Source organism: Seriola dumerili, unplaced genomic scaffold, assembly GCF_002260705.1.
Source record: "Seriola dumerili isolate Sdu_G_001 unplaced genomic scaffold, Sdu_1.0 BDQW01000110.1, whole genome shotgun sequence".
Taxonomy (NCBI): domain Eukaryota; kingdom Metazoa; phylum Chordata; class Actinopteri; order Carangiformes; family Carangidae; genus Seriola; species Seriola dumerili.
This window is the reverse complement of record NW_019174365.1, coordinates 3,218,646-3,243,244: the sequence shown is the minus strand read 5'-3', so window position 1 is coordinate 3,243,244 and position 24,599 is coordinate 3,218,646. Positions and strand designations below refer to the sequence as shown.

At 43.1% G+C, this 24,599-nt stretch overlaps 1 protein-coding gene across 4 annotated transcripts; it reads right to left on the bottom strand.

Annotated features, from left to right (window-relative positions):
* Nucleotides 1–2,697: 2,697 nt before the first annotated feature.
* LOC111223424 (MAGUK p55 subfamily member 6-like) lies at nt 2,698–23,947 on the bottom strand. 4 transcript variants are annotated; one of them, XM_022747564.1, is made up of 14 exons: nt 23,852–23,947; nt 17,117–17,179; nt 14,364–14,624; nt 10,464–10,582; nt 9,696–9,848; nt 8,016–8,168; nt 7,293–7,520; nt 6,292–6,423; nt 6,110–6,206; nt 5,717–5,785; nt 5,459–5,620; nt 5,155–5,357; nt 4,847–4,975; nt 2,698–4,329 (listed from the first exon to the last, which is right to left on the bottom strand). In XM_022747564.1, exons 3-14 carry the CDS (start codon nt 14,497–14,499, stop codon nt 4,153–4,155), a joined length of 1,758 nt encoding a protein of 585 aa, XP_022603285.1. In that variant the 5' UTR covers nt 14,500–14,624; nt 17,117–17,179; nt 23,852–23,947; the 3' UTR covers nt 2,698–4,152. The 4 variants fall into 4 exon arrangements, with proteins under 4 accessions (XP_022603285.1, XP_022603286.1, XP_022603287.1 ...); XM_022747565.1 differs by having other exon boundaries at nt 10,482–10,582; XM_022747566.1 differs by lacking the exon at nt 14,364–14,624.
* Nucleotides 23,948–24,599: the final 652 nt, after the last annotated feature.

Here is a 24,599-nt window from a genome sequence, read left to right as displayed (position 1 = left end):
ATCATTCTTAATTATCATGCAAACTTGCGTGTAGATGCTGCATAGAACGATCAGTATTTGTGTTTTGCACTTTCAAGGCAGTCTCAAGAAAAAAAAATGCCCACGTGAGGTCGGGCAGAAAGTAAAAAGAAATGACGAGGTATTTTATGCTATCAATAGGAATTATAAGGAATAATATGACTTTGAAGAGCTTTTCTAAAAAGGTTGATATATCTATATATATTCATGAAGTACCTCATAAGCCTGATATATGCTGCATTGACTTTTTTTTTCTTTAGTGTACTTCATATTGTCCAATAAAATTTTAATTTTTCCCCTTTGGGAGGGTTGAAGGTCACTACAGGCTGTGCAAATGCCACAACCAGTCAATCTGATAGTCTGTTGTAACACAGGAGTACGTTATTCCTTGTGGCCAAATGATAATGTGTCATTTATGCAATTTATACTCGAATCTCATCAGAATATTTCTGAGCTGTAGCCACATCTTTTTTTGTGTTCTTTTTGTTTTTGCATATTCTCCATGTCTGTGTAGCCAAAAAATATTGGGTTCAGTTGACAAAGAGTTGGCATGCATAAAGCATCTTACGAGGCCCTGTGGTATAAAATGACTGTTGACTCAGGTATTGCCGTGAAAGGGCTGTATCTGTTTACTGTGTCCCTGTCCCAAATTCCCCATCCACACCTTTGTCTTAAAGTAGCCTTAGATCTAGTGAGGTTCCTATTTGGCCTTAAAAGTTGGAACAAATTATGCACTACAGTTTCACAGACTTGACAGAGCTCGACTCCCGTTCAGACACATTTTTTGAAAAGTTCGTGTCGCGTCATTGCCATGTTATCTACCTCCTATGAATGTAGGGGCTGTCCTGGAGTTGTAGTCGACTGCAAAACCTTTGATTTTCTTGCTCATTTAAGGAAAACAGACAATCATCTGTAGATTCTTGAAAAATATAAAATACATCCCCTTATTCATTCTTGCTTAGAACTGATTCCAGGACACTCCATTGTTCTCAATGTTTTTTTTCCCTCATTGGCCATTTTCATTTTATACCATGTGCGATTTTTCATTGTAAGCCATGATGGAGAAGCAAAGTGACCAAAGTCTCTTGGCAAAGGCAGCTTTGCACAGCCGTGTGAATTCAAACCTCCCTTCATTTGTGTCATTTTGAGCTCAGTTTTGAGTTGTTGTTTATTTTTCTCTCTTTCTCTCTCTCTCTCTCTCTCTCTCTCTCTCTTTCTCTCTCTTCTCCCTTATTTAAACCACGACATGCCAAAACTGAATTTGCTGTCATTCCTGTTCTGGTGAGGGTCTTTATGTTGCTGATTTTAATTTGTTCACATCCACTGCTAAGCTCCTTGTTCTTGTTGTTGTAAAGTTGTAAGCTTTTGATTTCTATTTTACATTTCCTTATTTTTGTTAACAATTATGCTTACAGAACACAAGATATGCTGTAAACCCTGTTAGGACATAATGTGAATACGTATCACTTAATATAGTTCACTCTTTGGCTTGACTGTAAGTTGCATTAATTAATAAAAATGTTTTAAAAAGTTTTCTTGGTGTCTAATCACTTTTTAAAAAAAAATAAAATTAGGTTTAATGTTCAGATTGAATTGTTGTATGATTTATAAATGAAATTGTTTACACAGCAGACAGTTTGACTTGTCATTGTAGAAAAGCACAGGTGCTACTAATAACGTTAACGATGGCTTTGTTATATTCAAGTTCCAGTGGCAGTGTGACAGTGACGAGGAGCCGGCATGGACAATACCAGGACCCGGAGGCTGAAACAGCTAAGTGGAGTTTAGCCATCATGAATTTGTATTATTGACACCTGTGCTTTTCCTACTGACACAACAAAATCAAAATCTCATCCGTGAAAAAGGCTTGAACGGTGAAGGGCTGTTGCTGTGGTACTTTTAAGTGGCTTAGCTGAAGTTCAGAACCGGTGTAACTAAACAGGTCTTGTGTCGAGGAATGTTCCACCTTCACATAATGTTTTCCAACGTTGGGTTGTGGTGAGGTGTAGCGGAGGTAACTCGTTGGCACAAGTTCAGCTGAACTAGAGATAAAGTAATGAGGTTAGTGAGGGGCGGCGGTTGTTTACTTGAAAAATGCTAATTAATGAAACTGGTTTCAGCTTTGATTTTTTTTTATTTGATTTTTTTCTCCCCTCTAGCTCAGCCGGCTGTATACAGTGTGTACAGTGCTTGTTTTATAATTTATATGGCAGACACATTAATTAATGCATAGAGGCTATGAATTGACCTCTCAGGTTTATCAGACAGTCTGTCTCAGGTCTGGCATCTGAAATGAACTGAGGCAGATGGTGCACCTTTTAAACGTATTACACAATGCCTCCCAAGCAAACAGGTCTCAGGTTATTAAAGGGTCATTTCACCCACATCCCAGATTTTCTCACTTGCCTCTAGCCATGCTGATAGATTCTCTGTCGTCTGCCTCCAGGCCAATACAACAGGTGTTTTTCATGGAAAAAGATGCACCAAGTACTGGCTGATGACTTCTGCTAGTTGACAGCTTTCAATACTTGGTGCTATATACGCACTTCGGTCTATAACAAAAAAAAGTACAGAGGCCAGATAACCAGCCTTCACTTCAGTATTTGCCAGTAATTAATCTTGTAAGATATACATTAAAATAATATACACATCATTTAAAAAAGAACCAGTTTGTGAGGTTTAATAAACTTTATTCATCATAACTTTGCTGATAAAAATGTAAAAACAAATCCATAGACATGAGGTTGATGCGAAACACTTCAACAGGCAGTAGAGCTGTTTTCTAAAACGTGGCACAGATTGACCTCAGGATTTTAAAATGTTACATATATCACAGCGAATATCCATATAAGGTCATTTTTCAGAACAAATTTGAAATGGCCTGATCTTGACGTCTTTTTAAAAAATATTTTACTTGACAAAGATTTACAGAGCATTATGAGACATGCTGTGGTACTAGAATTTTACCCTTTGGCTTTGCTTGATGCATTTACAATCCAAAGTTGCATTATGTTTGTATAATAAGTATAAATTCATGTTACAGCCTGTAGTTGAAATACCAATCAGGTTTAACAACAGTAAATTTCAAACTTTATTTGGAGTATGATTCAGGCTTTGGCATACTGCAACACTGAAGGTAAGGACCAGTAGGAGGGAGTGGTTTTAACCACATATATAAAACTTGAACAAATTGGTTTATGTATAGACGGTAAAGATGACGGTAAGTGACACTGTGATGATCAGACAGACAGACAGGTGTAACAGGATCATTAAAAACAAAGCAAAGGATCATGTGTGACAAACACTACACTATAAATCACCACACTGATGAAAAGCTACTGTAAGAAAACAAAATTAGACAAAATTACCAGACACGGACAGTTTATGATCTTTGAAGAAGTACATCATAAAGTAGTTTTTCTTTCATATAACAGGAGTTGTGCACAAACAGGCTTTTCAACCTCTTTATTTCTACCCAATTTATCCTGTGGACGACACTGTGAGAAGAGTTCAGGGCCAGCTACATAAGAACGCTAAAGGATTCAGTTGTAGGGAGGTGAAAATAAAACGGCTCCACAGGTTGCTCAGACATGGCAATGATGTGTGATGCTGACAGGTTTCTTGGACAATGACTGCTCAAAGATCTTCTAATACTTCGCCTCTCCTTGTCTTCATTTTGGAGCTTGGATGGGGATCATAAATCCTGGGTGTCCATGAAGGAAGACGACAAAAACACTTGAAATCAAGAGTAACAACTACCCAAAAAAAGACGTGTAACTACTACAACAATAAATTAATGCAAAAATATGGCCCAAGTATGTGACCAGATTTTTTTTTTTTGTTTCATTCTCACTGGAATTCCACATTGAATAGAAAGATCTTTCATAAAAAGTTATAAAATAAATAAACACTCTTTCCCTTTTAGAGTTTTGAGTAGAAAAAAAGTTGCACGGCGTGCAGGCCTAAGAGGAGAACGAGCAATAGGAGTAGTATTTTTTTTTTTTTTAATTTGTTATTTTGCAGAAGCATGTTCGCTCTCTTCTCCTCTTCTTTGGCCTTTGTTGTCAGAAACACACACACACACACACACACGCTGGTGGGTCAGTGTGACCCGCCCAGAGTGGCTGCTGGTCCTCAGTACACCCAGTTCACTGGGACCCACTGGGGTTCACTGCACAGTTTGTCCACAGCGGCCTGTAACGTCTCAAAGGCCTTGTCCAGGTTGTCGTTGACGATGGTCAGGTCGAAGTAGTGGCTGTAAGCCCTCTGGATGCGGGCACTCTCATCCACCGTCTTCCTCAGGTCCACATCCTGCCAGCACACAGGGGACAGGTGAGTTGTGGAAACATGTACAAGCTACTGACAAGAGATGCACAAAAATATAAAGAAGTCTAACTGCAGGTAGGAAAATGACAAATGACTGAATGAATGAGGGGTAGTATGTGATTTTATTAATTTTTCAGGCATTTTGCATCTACAGAATGAAAACTTTATTCTTTTACTCCACTATTTCAGGAGAATATTCTACTTTTTACTCCACTACATTTGTTATACAGTTGTAGTTACTAGATATTTGCAACTTAAATTTTAGATATAAAAATGATGATGGATTCCATATACACTGTACTCTGAAAGGGGAAAGTAAATAGCTGGTGGTATAGCTACTTTAGAAGTAAAGTAGCTATACCGCTGCTCCATGGGGGCTGTGGGTAAGGATGTATGAATGTATAATCAGATGCTCATATGTCTTGTTTTCTTTTTTCAGGTGGCCCAGTGTGGGTAATGCAAATGTTTGTGGACACAAACATGTGCGTGGGTGTGCACCTACCGTGAGCTGCTTAGTTGTGATGCCTGCGTCCACCACAGCTTTGTGCATGCCCTTGAGTGTATCAAAATCTGGCGCCGCAATGAACACCACGTAGGGCATGAACTCTGCTGTTTTCAGCACCTTCAGAGCCTGGAGAGAGACACAAGAGGTAACATTGCTGTCAAAATTTTAAAAAACATAGTACTTCTGTAAGACTGTGAGGACCTCATTATCCAAAGACACTTGACAAAACTTGACTAAAATATGTATTAAATCCACCCTAAACTTGTATAAACTTTAACACTGTAACTGTAACACTGTCCTCTTACCTGTGGGTTGACATCCAGGATGCAGGTGCGTCCTGTGGCCACCACCTCATGTATGGACTCAATCTTGGTGCCGTACAGGTTGCCGTCATACTCGCCGTGCTCCAGGAAGCGGCCGGCCTTCACGTCGACCTCCATCTCTGTCCTACTGGTGAAGTGGTAGGAGTTGCCGTCCAGCTCATCGTCACGTGGTCGCCGTGAAGTGTCTAACAGAAGAGATTCAGTGTGATTGGACACTGTAAAACATTTTTTTGTGTTAGGGTGTGACAGAATTTAGAAACACAGGCAGAAACCAAGCGAGGCGTACATGGGATTGTTGTGCCGAAACGTGTGGGCTGGAGGACCATCAGTCGGTTTTTCAGGCTGCGTCGACCCACGCCCTGTGCACCAATCAGAACCAGTGTCTTTCTCTGGAACGGTGGCACTTTTGCCACTTCCTCATAGATCTGCAGCTCATGTCTGTCAAACTCTGTTTGAACACAGACACAATTACACAGTTAGCCAGTCAAAGAAAAAGATAATGAAGGTGTCAGCAAGGAGTCACCAGGGGGAAGAGCTTAACGACCTGCATTCTTGGCCGTCAGGTACATCATCTTCTTCTTCTTTTTGCCAGCTATGGTGCCACAAAGGATCCCTATAAATCAAGAGTGAACATTAGTGTGCTTGTACATTTTTTTTAAACAATTACAGCATTTGGCCAAAAGGGGGCATGCGTGGACCATATTCTGAGTGTTGAAGTCTGAGGCTTTTTCACTATAAATCAGTTTTCAGTGGTAAAAGCAATAGCAAGGTGACAGAGGTCTGGCAGCAAACCCATTGACAGACTTAATGGCAATCCATCTTTTCAACATCAGCCTTTCTAAAGAGAGAAACTGGAAACTTGAGTTGTAGCTCTAACCAAAGCACGATTTACAGTGTTTATAAAGAACACCGCCAAGAAATGTTTGCAGCCACCTACCTGATCCGTCAAAGTCTCGAGGGACGAAAGCTTTCCTCTTCTCCTCCAAGAACTGACTGGGTATCAGTCCTGTAGCCCCGCCCACCACATGACACGCCTGGCACAGATTACAGATCAGGTTGTAGTTTAGACTTGAAATCTTTTTTGTACCTGTGATTAGAAATAAATGGAGGGAAGCTCACCTGCCACCAGTTGGGATCCTCTCTGTTGACAATCTGAAGGATGTCTCCCTTCATGAAGGCCATCCCCGCCTCTCGACAGGGGATCAGGTTATCATTGGCTGGGTTGTAGTCAAAGTATGGCCTCACATACACCTGTGGATGAACACATGAACAGATTTGAGTCTTTGCAGGAGTTAATTCAAACATGGGTGTGTTTTCGTGGTCATAGGGAAATTTGCCGCACTTACAATAAATAGAAAAATGTAGCTAAGCTGGTTGTGGACAAACCACCCAAACATACACACACTAGAAAAACAAAAGGGCTCGAGCTCAGCATGCTGTCTCACACTCTGACACAGTAACAGTGGCTCATTCACGCCCGTTACGTCCCGCGTCCCACACTGTGCCCGACACAGCTGTTCACACTGGGCCAACAGTGGAGACTTTTGCCAGGGAGTGTAAGTGCTCTGGCCGATGTATTAGATTAAACAAGCAGCCAGAGGAAGCAATAAAACAAGCCAGTAAAGTATACAGAGCAGCGTGCCCTGAGCCACAGAGCAGGATGTGATTTTGCATTATGTGTCATTCAGTTGTACTGCTGTTCATTCAATTTAAACCAAACAGGCATTTCCAAGGTTATGTCCGTTTGTTCAAGATACAAAATATCTTCAGGAGTTTTCGACGCAGGTGGCATAACAGGTCGAAAAATCAGTGTTGCACGAACGAGAGAAAATAACTAAAACTATCATAAATTACTGTACTTTCCATGTGAGGGAGCGCGAGATTACAGGAAACGTTTGTGTGTGTGTGCAAGAGACAGAAACAGCTAGTGTGACCTAGATAGCATGTGGAGTGTTATTAATAGGGCTCCAAGGGTTCACATTCCTGCACAGGGGATTGTGGGAAGGCCGTAGGACAGATCACCAGCCCTGTACCACTGCCCAACATCTGCCACTCATTACATAAGTGTGCGTGCTTGTGTTTATATTATCATCTCATTTGACATTGGTCTGCGAGTGTACCTGCGGAGGTGCAGGAGCGTCTCGGTAGCTCGGGAGTATTTTCAGCGTGATCCCCCCGCTGCAGTCTTTGAGCATTTCCTGCAGCTCGGTGGGGTTGTTGCCGACGTCCTTCCCGTTCACTTCCTTTATAATGTCTCCCACGTGGAGCAGGCCCTGTCTGTCAATCATGCCGCCGTGCAGGATTCTAGCAATGACCAGGTCGTCTTTCTCCACACGAAATGTCACGCCCTGAGAGGAAGGAGAGGGAGGAAGATGATCTTTATCCTCTGATATCTTGTTTTACACACACACCCTCTTTCACACTAGCACCCTGTTCTGGCGTCTATTCACAATTAATGATTCACTTGGTTATTCATTTGGTTATGTACTCAACCACTCCCTTCCAGCAGTTTCCACACACACACACACACACACACACACACACACACCTGTACTTCTCGCTTTGTTAGGACACTCATTGACATAATGCATTCCCTAGCCTCTTACCCTGACCCTAACCATCACAACTGAATACTAATACCTAATCCTAACCCTAACCTAAACCTAATTCTTACCCTAAAACCAGACATTTCAAAGTGAGGACCAGCCAAAATGTCCTCACTTTCCCAAAATGTCCTCAAAATACTTTTTTTGGTCCTCACTATGTAGCACAAGTACACACACACACACACACACACACACACACACACACACACACACACACACACACAGCCCTCTGCTCACCAGTGGCTCTCCGGCCTTCTTTCGGATGCCAATCATGCGCACAGCATCGGCCTGCATCAGAGCGCTGTTCACAGCCGCATCATTGGCTGTTTCAGCTGGGGGCGGGACTTCATAGCACTTTGAGGCCACCATGTCATGTGCCTCTAAAAGAGACTGAGAGAGAGAGAGAGCGAGAGAGAGTGAGAAGGATAAAGTGTGTGAGAAAGAGAGAGTGAGAAAGAAAGAGTGAGAAGGATAAAGTGTGTGAGAAAGAGAGAGTGAGAAAGATAAAGTGTGTGAGAAACAGAGAGAGAGAGAGAGAGAAAGAGTGAGAAGGATAAAGTGAGAGAGAGAGAGAGAGAAGGATAAAGTGAGAGAGAGTGAGTGGTAAGTTTTGAAAGAGGAAAAAAGAACATTCTTCCTCTTACAAGTGAAAAGTTGAACCCATACACACCTTTGCTCAGTTCAATACGCTCACTGGTTTTGCCGTTACACTTTTACTTGATCTGATATGACCAGTATATTTCTGTGTAACTGACATTGTTAAGTCAGCTTGCTATGTGTGCTGCTGTTACACTACATTTTAGTTTTAACCATTATGCAGTAATTGTCACCTGGGGCCACAGTGGACACAGTCTCACTTTAATAATGCCAACAAAACTGTGACTTGATGTTTCAAGGAAAAGAAAAAAGTGATGACAGCTGTATGAGGTAGAATACATTGACAGATGGTACGAGTGGAAACAAAAACTCATGGACGGACAGTAGAACAGAAGCCTTTACCAACACACAGTAATTGTCTAATTTGCGGTGTTGCAGCATCTGTAACAGTTTGTTCATCATTTGTCTCTTGGGTTCAAATTTCCAAAAAAAAAAAAAAAAAAAAAAAAAAAAAAGGATCTAATCGTCTAAGCTGTTTAAACAACAAACTTCACAGATGTGCCTTCTCACCAACATATTCAAAGTTGTGGCTTAACAACAAAAAACAAACAAAAAAAAAAAAAACTAATCGTCTAATGGCATAAATCCCAAATATGGATTACGACCAAAATGCATTCAATTAATTCCTGGTTCGCTGAGTGTCCCTAGACCAGCTTTCATCCAAGCCTGTTTCTTGATTATACTATTGAGACTACTTTTAAAATACCTTACTGACGATCAGACAGACAAGTGACAGAAAAAGTTCATATACTCACACATTCAGTATGTGATGTAATATCTGTTTCCCTCATTTCTCTTCTCTTTTCTCCCCAGCTTGCCTTTTTCCCTCCCTCCCTGTCTCTCTCTCTCACTCTCTCTCTCTCTTTCTCTCAGTAGGTCAACAGGGTCTTATCCTCCAGCTTACAGCACAGAAGGCCCTGATTGGTGCAGAGGCCTGTTGGGCTCAGAAGTCTAACTCCTATTGGTCTAACCTGTGTAAAGCCCCTGGTCGGTCTGGGGATAGAGGTTAGTGTCCTACTGTTGCATGAGGACAGGATCCAAAACATCAGCTCTGTGCTACTGTAACTACAGTCAAAACATTACAACTATAGGCTGGGCTTAGTGTCACTGGGCACCTGTACTTCCCAAACTGAGTTAATATTCAATCCAATAGCAGCAAAATTACGTCCATAAATCATGTTTTATTAACCTTATCAGCGGAACTAATATTTGACATGCAGCATATAAGTTGTGCAGAATATGTGCGTATGAGACTCTCACCTGGAAGTGTGGCTCCTGCAGGATCTTGGACAGTTCGGCCGCGCTGTCGTCTTTAACCTTGAGGTTGCTGATGTCGCCCAGGATCTCTGTCACCAGCTCCACATTGTTGTCCTGCACCGCCTCCAGCTTGACTTCCTCCAGCTGCTCATGAGCCTGGGGGGGCAGGGGGGCAGAGAATCTCAGGGAGGGAAGGTTTCTTACTGATGTGAATGAAGCTAATTTTTTGTTTTCTAGTAGTAGTGATTGCTGACATTATATTGGATTCTGCATACAGTGGTATTTGTTTCGCTGTGTAAGCAAGCCACTGTCTGCCTCATGTTACACTGTTAAAAGTCAAAGGAGTCTTTGTTTATGTTTAGTCATCCGTCATCTGTACAAGTTCCAGCCCTGCAGGGAGAAGCTGAATGGTGGAAAATGACAACAGCCTGTCTAGCAGGAACGACAGCTGTCCTCCAACTGAACTCACTGCACACTAGATTTCAAATAGCAGAGAAGGTGTGTGTTTGTGTGAAGAGGCAATACATGCACTATCAGTAAAAAGGCACAATAGGGTAGAGCTACTTTATTTTGTTACAAACAGTCTGTATGCACTTTTTTAATTCCTCTGCAGATGCACTGTGCACTCTTTTAGTCAAAGCCTTACTATGCTTCAGCACCTCAGCCACAGCAAAGCAAAGCACTGCAGGGAGCAGGGGGCGGAGGTCTCGGAGCTGCCTAGAGTGTTAGTCCGCTCACTGCTGCTCACCCCGAGCTATGTGTGTGTGCTACCTTAGCCAGGGAGCGTACAATGGGACTTTCCATGATGCCGCGCAGGAAGAGCAGGTCGATGTCTTTGGCGCCCGTGGAGGTGGGCAGCTCAGCCACATTATCCAACACCTGCTGCATGGCTGGATGGACGGGGTCGAGAGACAAAGATACACACACACAGACAGAGGAAGAGGGAGAGAGATAAGAAGAGTTAGCCGGGCGTGAAAGTCATACAAAGCATAAACACACACACAACAGTGTTCAAGATTCTGCAGCAGCCAGAGGGAGAGAAGCAGTCCCTGGCTTAAGAATGTGAGTACCAGCCTCTCACTTTCATGTTACTCAGTCTTTGCAAACATGGGCCCAAATGCTACAAATTAAGTGACAATTTCAATTATGTGAATATATGATTAATTATTATTGCATTATTGCCATTATGCGGAGCTTGAAGGTTCAAGCGAGGACCTACACGTAATATATACCATTAAATATATATTAAAGCATAAGAAACTCCAGGTATGCCAGATTAAAGGTGTACAAAGGTTTCCTGACAAATGAACTCTGTAGAGTTCACAAACACAGAGAGGGAGGGGTGACGACTGTAGGTATCAGCCAGCTAACGCCCTAATGCCAGGGTCTCAAAGCCCATGTAAGCCCATTTAAGACACTTAAAGCCCTGGGAATGTGTGTGTGTGTGCGTGTGTATGTGTGAGTGTGTGTTTCTCTGTACCATTATACACTTATGTGGGCAGTAAATATGTCCAGTCAGCACTTGTATGCACTTGATTCATTCTCATGATATCTCTATATTTTGCTCCCTTAGCCCATTATTACTCTGTAACCCTGACTCCTGTCATCAAGTCAAGTCTCACTCTTAATACTTGAGTCTCCTTTTTAGACGGTGGAATGCACTAAATTGTTGACTTGACTTGTTGAAATGCTGCTATTGTTTGTGGTGTTCTCTGGTGTTTGATATGTGTTAAAAATCAACTTAGCCCAAAAAAATTTAAAAATCAGTTTCACAGTTGAAACACCATTTCACACGTGATAAATTCATGATAGGTGCTGTTTCATTTTAACACATAAGGAGCAGCATTTCACATGGCAATCTCACATATCGGTATTTGTGTTTTTTCAAAATGTCAGAGCGTATAGGACGTGCTGCATCGTGTTCTCACATGTCTTCTTTTGTGAGGGTTGGCTCCAAAATCGATATTTCTTTATTTTAGATAGAATCTCAATTTTACCTTTTCTGTTTTTTAGCACAAAAATGGCCACATCAGTTAAACTAGAGTTTGACAGTGTCGTTTCTTTTTGTCATTCATTTCTCATTGAAATCACATAGTTGTATGATTAAAAAGGAAGAGATTGTAAAAAAAAAAAAACAACTATTTTCGCAGTGGCGGGAAGACCTCACGGTGGCTTGATCAACACAGAGCACAGACAGACTGCATAAACAGCAGGCTCCATTGCAAAAAACAAACTTTAAATATTTATGATCCTCTTAAAGAAGGACAAATAGGAGAAGGAGGTTAAAAACTGCACTGCAGACTATTAAACCTGTATATCCATTAAGCAATATACTTATCTCTTGAGAACACAGAAACACAATCTGAACCTCCACTCGAATATACAATAGATAGTATGATAAGGATATGCAGTTTCTCTAGGGACCACACACAGTCTTTAAGGGTTGTAACAGTAGTAAAGGCATCCACACAACCACACGACCAACCAGCCTGATTGCAGTGCAGTCACTCACACTTTAATTAAGATTAGTCATGGTACAACCCCCAGGAATTTGGAGAATAATGTGTTTCCCAATTCTTCAAACATTCGCATTTAAACACAATAACTTGTAGGAGTCTGAGTAAATCTAAAAGCTGCAAAGCTGTCCTGAGAGAGTCGTCTAAACTGACGTCACGTACATACACGATCTCAAAAATACACAAACGTAAACTCCATATCCGATCACTGTCCATCCAAGGTTTTGTCTCTCCCTCTGTTGACCTCTATCCACTTGGTCAGCTCATTGTGTCATTGTTTCCTCAACCACAGGAATGTTTGGTCATCCCGGCCCTGTCCCCGCCCCCCCACCCCCCAATTGCACTTGTGTGTACATTACTCATCTCCACAAGCAACCATGAGATGTTTTCCTATCTAGTGAGAGATTGGAGATGAACTAAAGCCTCCTACCCAAAGTCTTATAATCCTATGAAATATGGCATGGCGATACAACCACCTACCAGCCTCTTCCTAAGCCTAGCCTGAAGAAGTTGTAAAAGCCAAGAGATTACAGCACTGGACAGTGTACAGTAGAGTGTTTTTTTTTTTTGTTTTTTTTCAGCTTGTTCATCTAGTTAATGAATCATCCTGCTTACCTGCTCTTAATTCCTCCCTCTGTGGCACTCTGGTCTGCGCCTGCAGTCTCTCTCACCATCAAACCACCGCCTCTGTACACCTACCAGCACTGTGTGGTTGGAATGCTAATGCAGAGACTCCCTGCTTAAAAATTCCTAACTCTGTTTCTCAAGGAACGCAAGACAAATCCCACGAGAATGACCTGGCAACCTGTATTATGTGTGGTATTTTTTATTTTGTATTTGTGAGATGGAGATCAGAGGAGCACCTCGACTGGCACAAAAGTAACATCACCCAAAACAAAATATATTTCAGTGTATTTTTTCAATTGTGTAGGGTGAGCACCGATCCACCTCCAGGGAAAATAGGTAACCCCTGCAGCAAAAGCTCCTTTTAAAGTAAGCATTTCCCAGCCTTACTTGTACCTGAGGGGGTATAGTTCTGCAGTTGCCAGATGGTACATTGAATGACTGACACTACTGTGAAAAAATATACATTACATATTGATTAAGGAAACATCCATATATTGAGTTAGCTGTAAGAGCTGAACACTATACTTGTTGGGATTAAGAATGTGTGAAAACTAGTTTTCTAGGACCAGAGAAGTCTAAACAGCTAGCTAAAAATAATGACTAAACACTTGACATAATTAGCTAAAAGTATGGATAAACACTTGACATAGTTAGCTAAAAGAAATGATTAATCTTTTGAAATAGTTAGTTTTAAGTATGAATAAACAGTTGAAATATTAAATTAATATTTCATAAATTAATAAATGATTGGTTGAAATAATTACCTAAAAGAAATGGTTAATCATTTGAAATAGTTAGCTAACACTTTTACCTAATGGATAAACAATTGAACTTTTAGTTAGCTAAAAGTAATGGCTAACTGGTTAAAATGGATAAGTAACACTAAATTAATGGATAAAAGGTTAAAATAGTAAAACTAATACTATTATCTCATGGATAAAAGTTGAAATGAACTTAAAGCAATAGACAAACTGTGAAAAATAGTTGTCCAAATGGCTGCACTGTTGAAAATAGCTAAATGTAAGCTGTCAGATAAACTGTTGAAAAAATGGCCATGGATATAGATGAACTGAAAGCTTTTACGACTTCTAAGTGTTAGTATTATAAAGACAAATATGACTAAATCAGCCTAAATACTGACAGTTCAAAGACATACAATATTAATAATATTAAGCAACATCCAGTTTAAAAATGAATTCAGATGAATTCAGATTAACACAATGTGAGCGTGACAGGCGGTGTTGATGAAGGGGTACTTAAGTTCTTCTGACATGGGTGTAGGGGTTCGTCAGACAATACAGCTTTGGAGCCACTGCTCTAAAGGACCGTCAGATCATCTGCATTTAAAGATAACTGAAAAATCTGGCAGTTGCATCACTCTGTAGGAGCTACCAATACTTCCTTCTGATTTAAAATGTTTCATAAAACCCTTTCATCAATCCCTATATCTTAAATTTCAAAACAAAAAGACTACAGCATCTTTCTAAATTTGATTATGTGACACCCCGCCTTCTCCTCCTTTCCTCACCTCCAGGTGTCTCTGCTCCCTGGGTGGACCGCATGGCTGGGGGCCCCTCCACGCCAGGCTGTCCCAGGGGCGTCACCTCCTCCTCCTCCTCCTCCCGTACCCCATTGGGAGAGGCATCCTCCATAGCTGTGACCATCGCCAAGCCCTCCTTCTTCCTCCCTGCTGCCACAAGTATGCTAAGGCTAACCACTCGTAAACCACCAGTAGTTTTGCAACTATGTCTTCTGTCCTCCAATCCTCTTGTCTGGCACTGCTGACCCTCTAAACTCCCAAAAAACACACAGAAAGAGAGAGTATAGAGGAGAAAGAAAGAGAGAGAGAGGGGGTTGAGGACAGAGAATGAGAGAAACAAAGGGGCACAAACAGAACGACAATAGAGTGGGATTAAGATAAGGGGATATTAAGAGACGAGGAGGGAAAAAGGAGCAGAGAGAAGGAGGTGAGATGAGGGGGAAAAAAATTTAAGAGGAAGAGAAGGTGCTGACGTGAAGATGAGTTCAGAAAACAGGCATGAAGAGAGACAGAGAGAGGTAGAGAGCTGGATTGCACACACAGATGTGGACATGCATTCGATGCTTGTCGGTCCCCTCCCTCCACTCTGCCTTTAATACCTTCCCTTCCTAACCCCCTCCTCTGTTGGTAACACACACACACACACACATACACACACATAATCCCACAATCCTCTCCTGCTGTTGAGGGCTTGCTTGAGCACCCCTCCTTGTGTTTCCCTGACCCCACCCAAAGTCAAGTTGCCCCTCTTGTCTAGAAGGAGGCACACATGCACATACACACCAGTTGAATGTGCCATTATGTAAGTAATCTTACATAAGTGTTTCTGAAGGGAGCCTGACCTTACATTCCTATTCTTTCCCTGTTTCTTTCCCTGTTTCTTTCTCTCATTCACACTGTTCAGGGTTTGGACACCCCGCTGCAGCAGTGTGTAGAAACTCTCAGTGCGTGCAGAATGTGCTTGTACGTGTTCCCTCAGCGGTCATCCAACTCCTTCAAGCAGCATGTGTCAGCCTAATGTGAGTTTTTTGCTCTCTCTGTTTTTTCTTTCATCTCCATCCCTCGTTAAAGTAATGTAGCCTTACCACCTTACTTCTCAATAAATCAGTGGACTTAAGGCGCTGACAGGATTATGCACATTTTTGAGGCTGCAATTTGAGCTTCTCCACTGCTGAGCCTAAATACTTTTGGGCAATATCCAGTAGATGTCGGGATATTTCACTGGATAAATGAAAATTTTGATCTGTTGGTAGCACTGGATGAAAAGTCAGGGGATATCCAGTCTTTAGGATTCATCCCCTGGGGACAATAAATGGCTGTACAATGGTGAGTCGAGACCTGAGGGACCATTGCTATCCCTAAACTGCGTTGGCTAAAAACCAAGCAGGTAGAGAACCCCTTGAGCCATTGCAAATATTAGTGACATAACGCAACCCAACTGCAAAAGTTCAGCAGAATTTTTTTTTTGGTTGTCCATCTTGCATCTGTTGTAATATTAACGATCAGAGGAAGAGCCAAAGAGCCGCCCCGGTGTTGAGAATAATCTAAAAAAAAAAAAGGCTCCTCCCCTTCACCATCCATCAAGCCCCTCCTACAGCGACACAGCTGTGCAAGGAGCAGATCTGTAGGCTTTAATCTGCCCCGCCACTCCCTCCACCCCATCCTCAACACGACAAGTCAACCCCTCCCCCAACTCGGGACGTGGGATTTTAATCCAGCCACGAAAGCACGGGATTACAGAATCTCTCTCTCTCTCCCTCTCTCATCACATCCAGCGCCCAAACATCTCGAGCAGCATAACAGTGCTGGTTTGTTGATGGGTTGAAATGCCCTTTAGCAACACACTGAGTAGCAACCACTGCCTCTGAAGTGTGAAGATATTTTCCATCAATGGGAATCAGTTCACTGTTAAAGTAAATTCCCTCACAGATCTAAAGGCAGTTCATTTTGTTGATCACACACAAACCCTCACAAGTCTTTTGAAAGTAAAAAGACGAGAGCTGATTTCACACAGAGTTAGACTGAGGCAGAGCAGCTGTGTGAGAAGAAAACAATGTACTTAGGCTAACAAAGCATCATGGGAAGTCAACATAGCTTTTAGGACAAGTAATCACCAAGCTCCAAGTCTCTATTGAGTATAATAAGATTGCAATGCAATTAAAATAATGGGTTTATTATTGAACAATAATTCGATTTCTGTTTGTAAAAAAGCACCGATTCAAACCACTTTGGTATTTTAAAAGGCAAGAGAAGCCTGTATGAGTAAGAACTCTGTACCTGTGATCAGACTTGAATATATACCAGCATGTGGAGACATATTATACATCAGACTTTACCTGACAGAAATATACTGATACCCAGGACAAATGTGTAGCAGATGTGCTTCCTGCCAATCACAACGATTCATAGGCAATAAATGAATCTAAACAGATCTCCCTTGTATAAAAATCTTGAAACTTCAATTTCACCGGTTCAGATTAATATGAGCATGGCCCTTCATGTGCAGAAAACGTCTCATTAACCTTGTAATCTACATGAGCATAAAACAGCCATAAGAAAACCGGCTGCTTCCTGCCTTGAAAGTGATGTTTTTTAAGAGGAGTGATGGGCACATCCTTGCTTCAAAGACTGGCACTTCTCCCACTGAACTGACAAAATCATGCCAGCATGCAGAAAACATTTTCCTGAACGTCTTCAGTGAGTCAGTGCTGAGGAAGAGGTGGGGAGGAAATCGTGTTTACCTGTGCCAGTCGGTGTAGCCCAACCCCAGTCCTACTGGCTACTCATCAGTCAACTGTGAAGACCTGGAGAGAGAAAGAGAGGGAGAGAGATGCGTGAAACTTTGTGAGGCTAAGCCTCATGAGGCATGAATATTCAGCTCTACTCGCATTCGTGCACACCCGTTTTCATCATTCCTCACACACTTGCTTGAGCATTCAGACTCCTTTTGCCCTTTCCATCTGTTCCATCTATCTATGCCATCCCTGTGTCTTGCAAGATAGGAGCCTTGTTTGCAGACTGAGGCTGTTGTTCATCCAGAGTGATGCACAGAGTCCTCCACAGCGATTCATTGCCCTTAGTTATTCAAGGATGCCTGCATCATCAGCTGGCACAGCACCATCAACGTAGTAAATGGCCACTATTCTCTGAAAGTAATGACAAAGCAGTGTGCATTCATTCTAAGAGGAGCTTATATCTTGCAAATTCACTCATGCATTTCGTTTATCATGAGAAGTTTTACCACTACTGTTAAAACTTAATACTATTAACCAGTATTGTTTAATTAAGGATTTATTTGCACGGTTATAGATGTGGGCTAATATGCAAGAACAGATGCAGCAGACATTGCAGAGTGCAGTGCTTTAGGTCATTTAGAAACAGTCATTCCTATGTTCTTTGTCTCACAAAATATCTTTATAATAGTTTGTAAAATTCCTGAGCTGATCCCACAAACAAAAAACTGATGGATCCATGGTCTGAAAATCTCTACTAAGGGTCCACCTACTCTGGGGCTTTCAATAATATAACATGGTCCTCATCAGAGAAACAATGAACTGTCAACCTCAACCTTTAATCCAACATTTACAAATCATAATAGGTAGGTAATAGGTGACAACTGAGCAAACTATGTCTGCTGATGAAGATGACTGAAAGCAGCAGAACAAGCAAGTGTAAGAGTTTCCAAGGTCAAACTCAAATCAAGGATATGGATTTCTTCGTCGGCCACCAAACCACTGTTTCAGAGACTGCTTCCTTGCTTCTCTTTTTCTGGTTTTCTGTTCTCAAATGACTCTAAATGTGGACAGAAAGGACCCCCACACCGCTGCGACGTCCCCAGCCTCACTGTGCGACGTTTAAAACATTATCTGTCTAATAGAACTGCAAAGTCTGGCAGCGCTAAAAACCATTCATGCTGCTCTGAATAGCCATTGTGAAACGGACCATTAGAGAATGCAAGCCGGCAAAAAAACAATGAAATTGTGTGATTACAAATAACTGATGCCTGCACTCACCCACGGAACAATAGATTATCACTCTTGCACGCTTCATTTCATTCAGCCTCTTTCACTTTCCCTCCATTTCTCTACTTCTCTCGCCCGAGCCGCATGGGAAGGATCGTGTGGTGTATGGACAGATTGTCCAATAAAAGTCAAAAGTTCTAGCTACTCACTCGGTGTGTAAAAGCATCTGTTAAATGTTCTGAAACTGAGAATATTTCTCTTTGTCAGTATACTCTCTCACTGTCACACAGTCAGGAGGCGATGGCACTGTCCACTTCAAGTTTGACCTTTAAGCTCCACTCTAGTTTCGGTCATACCAACATGCACAGTCAGAGCAGTTTCCAAGTGCTAAAACATTTACAAGGTGACAGAGGAAGTCTACTCATCACTGGTTTTGCCATTATCCCTTTTTGCTGTACCAGCGTATTTTTACTCATCACGCTCAAGCTAATTGGTTCTTTATTATATGAGAAGAAGGGAGAGGAAGAGAGAAAGCGAGGGGTCGATTCATTACGCAACACAGATTACAATCAGGCTTGACACGCTCATTGGAAGTGAAAGATATCCCCTGGAAGAATGTTAATGGAGGCAAAGCCACCAGGGCAATTCTTCAGCAAGTCATCCGCACCACGGAGCAGGAGCCGGGCCAATCAAAGGTCTGAATGACGAGGGAGGAGCAAAAACTGATCAGAAAAAGATGGGAAGGTTCACAACCCGATTTTAGAGGAATCTATAAAAAGGGTCCAGAAGAAGAGGGAGAATTTCAGAAGAAGAAAGAGAGAAGAATCCTCAAAGATTAGATAGAGCTGTGGGAAAAGCTTCTCAAGCCCTGTGGGGATGAGAGGAGGAGAGGGGAGAGACGAGAGAGTGTTGAGAGAAAGAGAAGTGGCGTGAGAGGTCGTCTGCATGCAAACACCTTCCTAATCGGTTTCAATCTTTCTAGAAACTGTCAGGTAACTGAAGTTCCTCTAGTGATAGTTGCACGAAACAGAAAGTATTTTTGTATCTGCCTGTGCATGAATGCTGTCTGAGAATCTGCTTTACATAGAATAGATGTAGGGAGTTTGTGGATGCACTTATTTGCATGCAAAAGCCAGGTCATCTCAAGGACTAGGAAATGGGTTACAGCACAATTAAATGTGTCACCAGCCAGGCCAGTGTATCTCACAATGAGTATAACACTGAGCATGCACTGGTCTCAGGATTCCCCTGATGTCCTGTTACCTTCACCACTGTCCGCTCCTGTTTCCTCCTCCTGGGACAGAGAGAAAATCACAGGAAGCGGTCACTTGCAAACCCCAGCTGCCATTGGCTGGTCTGTAGGAAAGGACAAGCCAACAAAAGCCCTCTGAGTGCCCCTGGTTGCCAAGCACTCAGATGATGGACAGCTCATAGAAGGGGGATTATGGGGGGAATCAGAGGGTTTGTTTTTGTACAAAACATCATCGCTGTCTCACACATGTAAACACGCTTGTGTGTGTGTGTATGCACACTATTAAAAGCACAGACAAACATCAGCAGGCTGTGTGGTTTTAGTTCCTCCACTTCTAGTCACGCTAGCAGGAAATCTCACTCTGCCTTTGACTCCGTGTCTCATTGAGCGCATTTTGTGAGTTTACAGCCTCAGATGGAGTAAAATGCTACATCCCCTCTGGTCCTGAAACATGAATACACACACTGTCAAGGCCATAAGGCATCCATCCTGGAGGAAGCATTCAAATCATGTCTGTATGCTTGCTCTACCTCTATTCTCCCTCCCTGAAACACACTTACTCTCAGGGCTCTGAGAGCAGCCGTCACTCTCACTTCCTCTCAATGACTTGAGAATCACAAAGGAGGCCAGTGAGCTCTGTCCTGCCTGCGAGTCCAGATGTCACTTCACTGGCTGACTCCAGGGGTAGCAAAGAGCAATTAGTAAACTCCCCCGAGCACTGAGCTGCAGCGTTCCCTCTGTATGACACTGGTGTCGTAGTGATTGCTGCAGGGGACAAGATATTCAAGGAGACAGTTTGCACACACATGTGGACATACATGTATGCGTAATGACCGACTATTCATATAACCAACGCGCGCACCCCCCCCCCCCCCCCCCCCGCCCCCCTCCCCCCCCCCACCCCCCCCCCCCCCCCCCCCCCCCCCCCCCCCCCCCCCCCCCCCCCCCCCCCCCCCCCCCCCCCCCCCCGCCCCCCCCCCCCCCCCCCCCCCCTCTCCCCCGCCCCCCCCCCGCCCCCCCCCCCCCCCCCCCCCAACCAACCCCATCCTGTCCTGCCTCCCACCCATCACCCTCTGCCTCCAGACAAACTCTATGTAGGTCACTCCATGTGTTAACACAGCCACTCAATAAGAGGATTACACTGCTACCCCCAAGATGGCCATCTTAGCAGATCAATATCTGCATATATTTATCATAACAGTTATTGCTCTATTATTATTGCAGCTGTTAATGCTGATGTCAATAGAAAGTTGATGAAATCAGCTCCGTTTCTCCACATTTACCACAAATGTTGAGGATGCAGCTTTACCCACATTTCTGCTGATTCATGCTCGACTATACTCTTCACCTGACACTGCAGTCTAAATTACCATCATTTAGCACAAACATCAATTGTTGCATCAGTGCACTTTGCCGGCATCACCAAAAATGACCTCATTCTCCTCCTGGATGATGTTCCAGCTGGTGAGGCGTCTGTGCAGCTCGGGATGATATAGTTACACTGCTGTCCGCAGCTGGTCAGAACCCTTGGGCACTGCACATGCAGCGATCTTAATAATGAGCACCTCATGACATAATCTAACCCGCCACATGGCTGCGCCTGCTCCTTCTCACTCCCTCTCCCCCTCTCCCTTCCCACCCTCCTGTTACTGATCATTAGTATAAGGAAAAGAGAGGGAGGGGATGGGGGTGGGAGAAGTGATGCAACAGCACTTAACAAGACTGCAAAGTTTAAGAAATGAGAGGAGTGATGTTGGGTGATGATGAATTGTAAAAAATTGGTGTGTGTGCGCGGGGGAGAGGGAGTGAGAGATAAGGAAAGGAAATGAGACTGAAATGAGTTCACTGAGAGTGTTTGACTTTTTCTCAGTTTGTCTTGTCTTATTTTTTAATGTTGGTGAGAATTACAAACCAATCATGGAAGCGGGGCTATATTGTCTATCCTACTAGCTGGAGCTGCTCCAGTAAAAGTGAATGGGACTTTGATCTTGTATGCATACACAATGACCTTATATGATCTTAATGCATTTGAGTTTTCAGCAGAAAATATGCTGTTTATCTCACACATACTTATTGTATCATCTTCCCAATCACTTGTTAGTTGAATGAGAATCATCTAGTATCACAGATTCAACATTTCCTTCCCTGAATCAATAGCGATGATAGACAAAAGGAGGTGTTTTTCTGCACAAAATTAAACTGTTTTATGCTACATAGATTATTTTATTGTTTATCTGCAGTGGTGTGCCCCTTTAAGGCCTTAGTGTAGATGAAATCTGGTGAATCAGCACTATAGGCTGCAGCAAAAACGGCCAAAGACGTTCGCCTTCACTTGCCTGGTATCAAATCTGACACATTGTTCATTTCAAAATAATATTCCTCTGTGTAAAGATTAGGCCTTGAGTTGTGTATTTTTTGACAGAGATGCAATTGGCTTATGATAACTGGTGTGGGGTCAGTTATGTGTGAACAGCAGGAAGGTGCAGCCTGGTGCTGGGCAGCCAGAGTCGATTGTAGGTGTGTAGATAATGATGTGTAGTTATAGCTGGTGTGTGTGTGTGTGTGTGTGTGTGTGTGTGTGTGTGTGTGTGTGTGTGTGTGTGTGTGTGTGTGTGTGTGTGTGTGTGTGTGTGTGTGTGTGTGTCTGTGTGTGTGTGTGTCTGTGTGTGTGTACGTCCCTTTCTCTGTCTCTGCTCTACCCTCCCTCATTTTCGTTCAGTACCATCTCTCCCATAGCTGTTTATTAATAATGGAAAAGTAGAAGCTTCAATGTTGGATTTGGTCTCTTAATGACTCACTGACAACTCTCATATGTTCCAACATCAGGAGCATGTGTTGTGAAATTTTCCCCCGCCCTAATGACAGGAAGGAATATGGATATGAGGGCTTAGAAGTCTAACTTTGTGCCTTATAATGAACAATAAAGGTCATCCTGGATCCTGACTCAAAACTCTTACTGGATATCTCTGCCCTGGCACTGCAGATTTACTCTAATGCACTAAAGTGTCTCTGTCTCCTTCCCTTCCTCCTTTTGTTCTTCCTATTCAATTTAATAAATCTGATTAGACCTTATTATTGGATTGAAGGGAAGAGCAAAAGACCCACAAACTCCAGTTTAGATGAAACAAGATCCACTCAACCCCTCTCTCAGTGGTCTGGTGGCCTATATAGCCCCTCCCAGGAAGGATCCCCAAGGATGTTGCGTATGTGCATGGGCTTCCCCCATCACGTGCGGGTGGCTAAACAGCTTATAAACCTTGCCAAGTGACCCTGTGCTCCTCTGAGCAAGGAAGTCCCAAGATTCACTGAGAGCTGTAGTCTGTTATGATATGTAGGTGGTTTTATGTTTCGACTAAGTGCTCACATAAAGTGGGTCTGACATCGTGTTAGCGCATTATTATTTGGTAGATGGTGCACTCATACATCTCAGTGGGGGACAAAAAAATAAAAATCAATAGGACCGTCTGGCCAGCCTGTGCCAAGCCACCGGTCCCTTTCTCCGTTTCCATTCAGCATCAGCTCAATACAAACAATGCTTTGTTAATATTTGTTGTGGAAGGTAAGACAACAAAATATGAGAAAATGACACCTGGTAAGCTACACATATCACTGTGTATGACTTGTTGTTATAGTAGAAGCGCGCTCTCTGTGTCTTATCTCAAGCCCACCGCCCTTTGCTGGTGGTAGATGTTGCAGTCTATCATTACGGGACGGTGCCGCGTCCTCATCCTGTCAGCACTATAACCGGCAGCTCTTCCTCTCGTATCTTCCCAGGCATGGATCTACGCCACGGATGCGACGCACGGCCAACATCCGTGCGCCAGATCCGTGCGCTTGAACCGTGCGCCAGATCCGTGCCAAACCCTTGCGCCGTTTTGCCTGACCAGACAACTGTAGCCTACATTCACACCGATCTCGCCACACGTGCGGCCATTTTTTGTTACCCATCCGAGCCATTGTGGCGTGCGCACACTTATGACTACAACCCATCCGCTGAATCCTTCCTCGTGATATGCGGGGGGGAAAAAAGGGGGAAAGGACGCGTGCCGACTCCACAATAGGCGCCCAAAGCAAACTGATTTCTGCCTGAATAACGCCTGTTCTCACAGCGGAGCGGGCTCTATAGGGGGCAAACCTTCCCTTCTGTCAAACTCTGCTGCACCTCAAACACGGCAAAGTGTCTTTGTCTCCCATTTGAACGCCACGGGATGAATGAACGTAAAATCTTCACATCGCAAAAAAGATCACGAGCCGTGCCTTACCTGTGAATCGTGCGTGTGAGTTCGCGGTAGTCCACCGACCGTCCCGGTTGGACATTCAGACCCCCCTCAGCTGTCTGTCCTGGTCCCGCAGCAGACTACCAGAGAACACGATGCCAATCAAAGCAACACGCCCCGCCTCCTCCCCTGACGTCACAGAGATTAGACCAATGGCAACTAAGGTTCAACCCTCGTCTAGTGAATACATATTGTGTTGTGCATATAGTATTTTCCCTCTATCATACACTCGTTCATTCACATAAATAGGCTACATTTTAGCAGCTATAGTTTAGCATAATTTCAACACAGTGTAGTGTATGGCTATTAAATCAGGCTTCCACAGAAGCAGGCTACAAACACAATTACACAAGGCCACATTTATGCTAACACCAAGAGAGAACTATAGCATAAGGAGTGAGGCCCCACAGCTGCCTACAAAGCTTCACCAGACCCTATGAAGTGTCCACATTTATTCTTCATCTACTCTCATCTGAGAGTTTGCCTCTGGGACAAAGTGAGACAGAGGGTGGTGAAGTGTTGAATGGCTATTTCAAGTCTTCAGTTCATGGTTCAGTGTAATGCAATGGCCATGTGTTACTGTTTTGTAGTAACTGGTTCCACACTGATGGTAAGATGTCCAACCACTTCATGAGTAGAAGTAAAACATGTGAACGTTTCTTCCTTCTTTGGGGTAGGGCTATCTCGTTTCCACTGGAGACTACATGTCTGCAGTGTCTCCTAACTGCTTGAT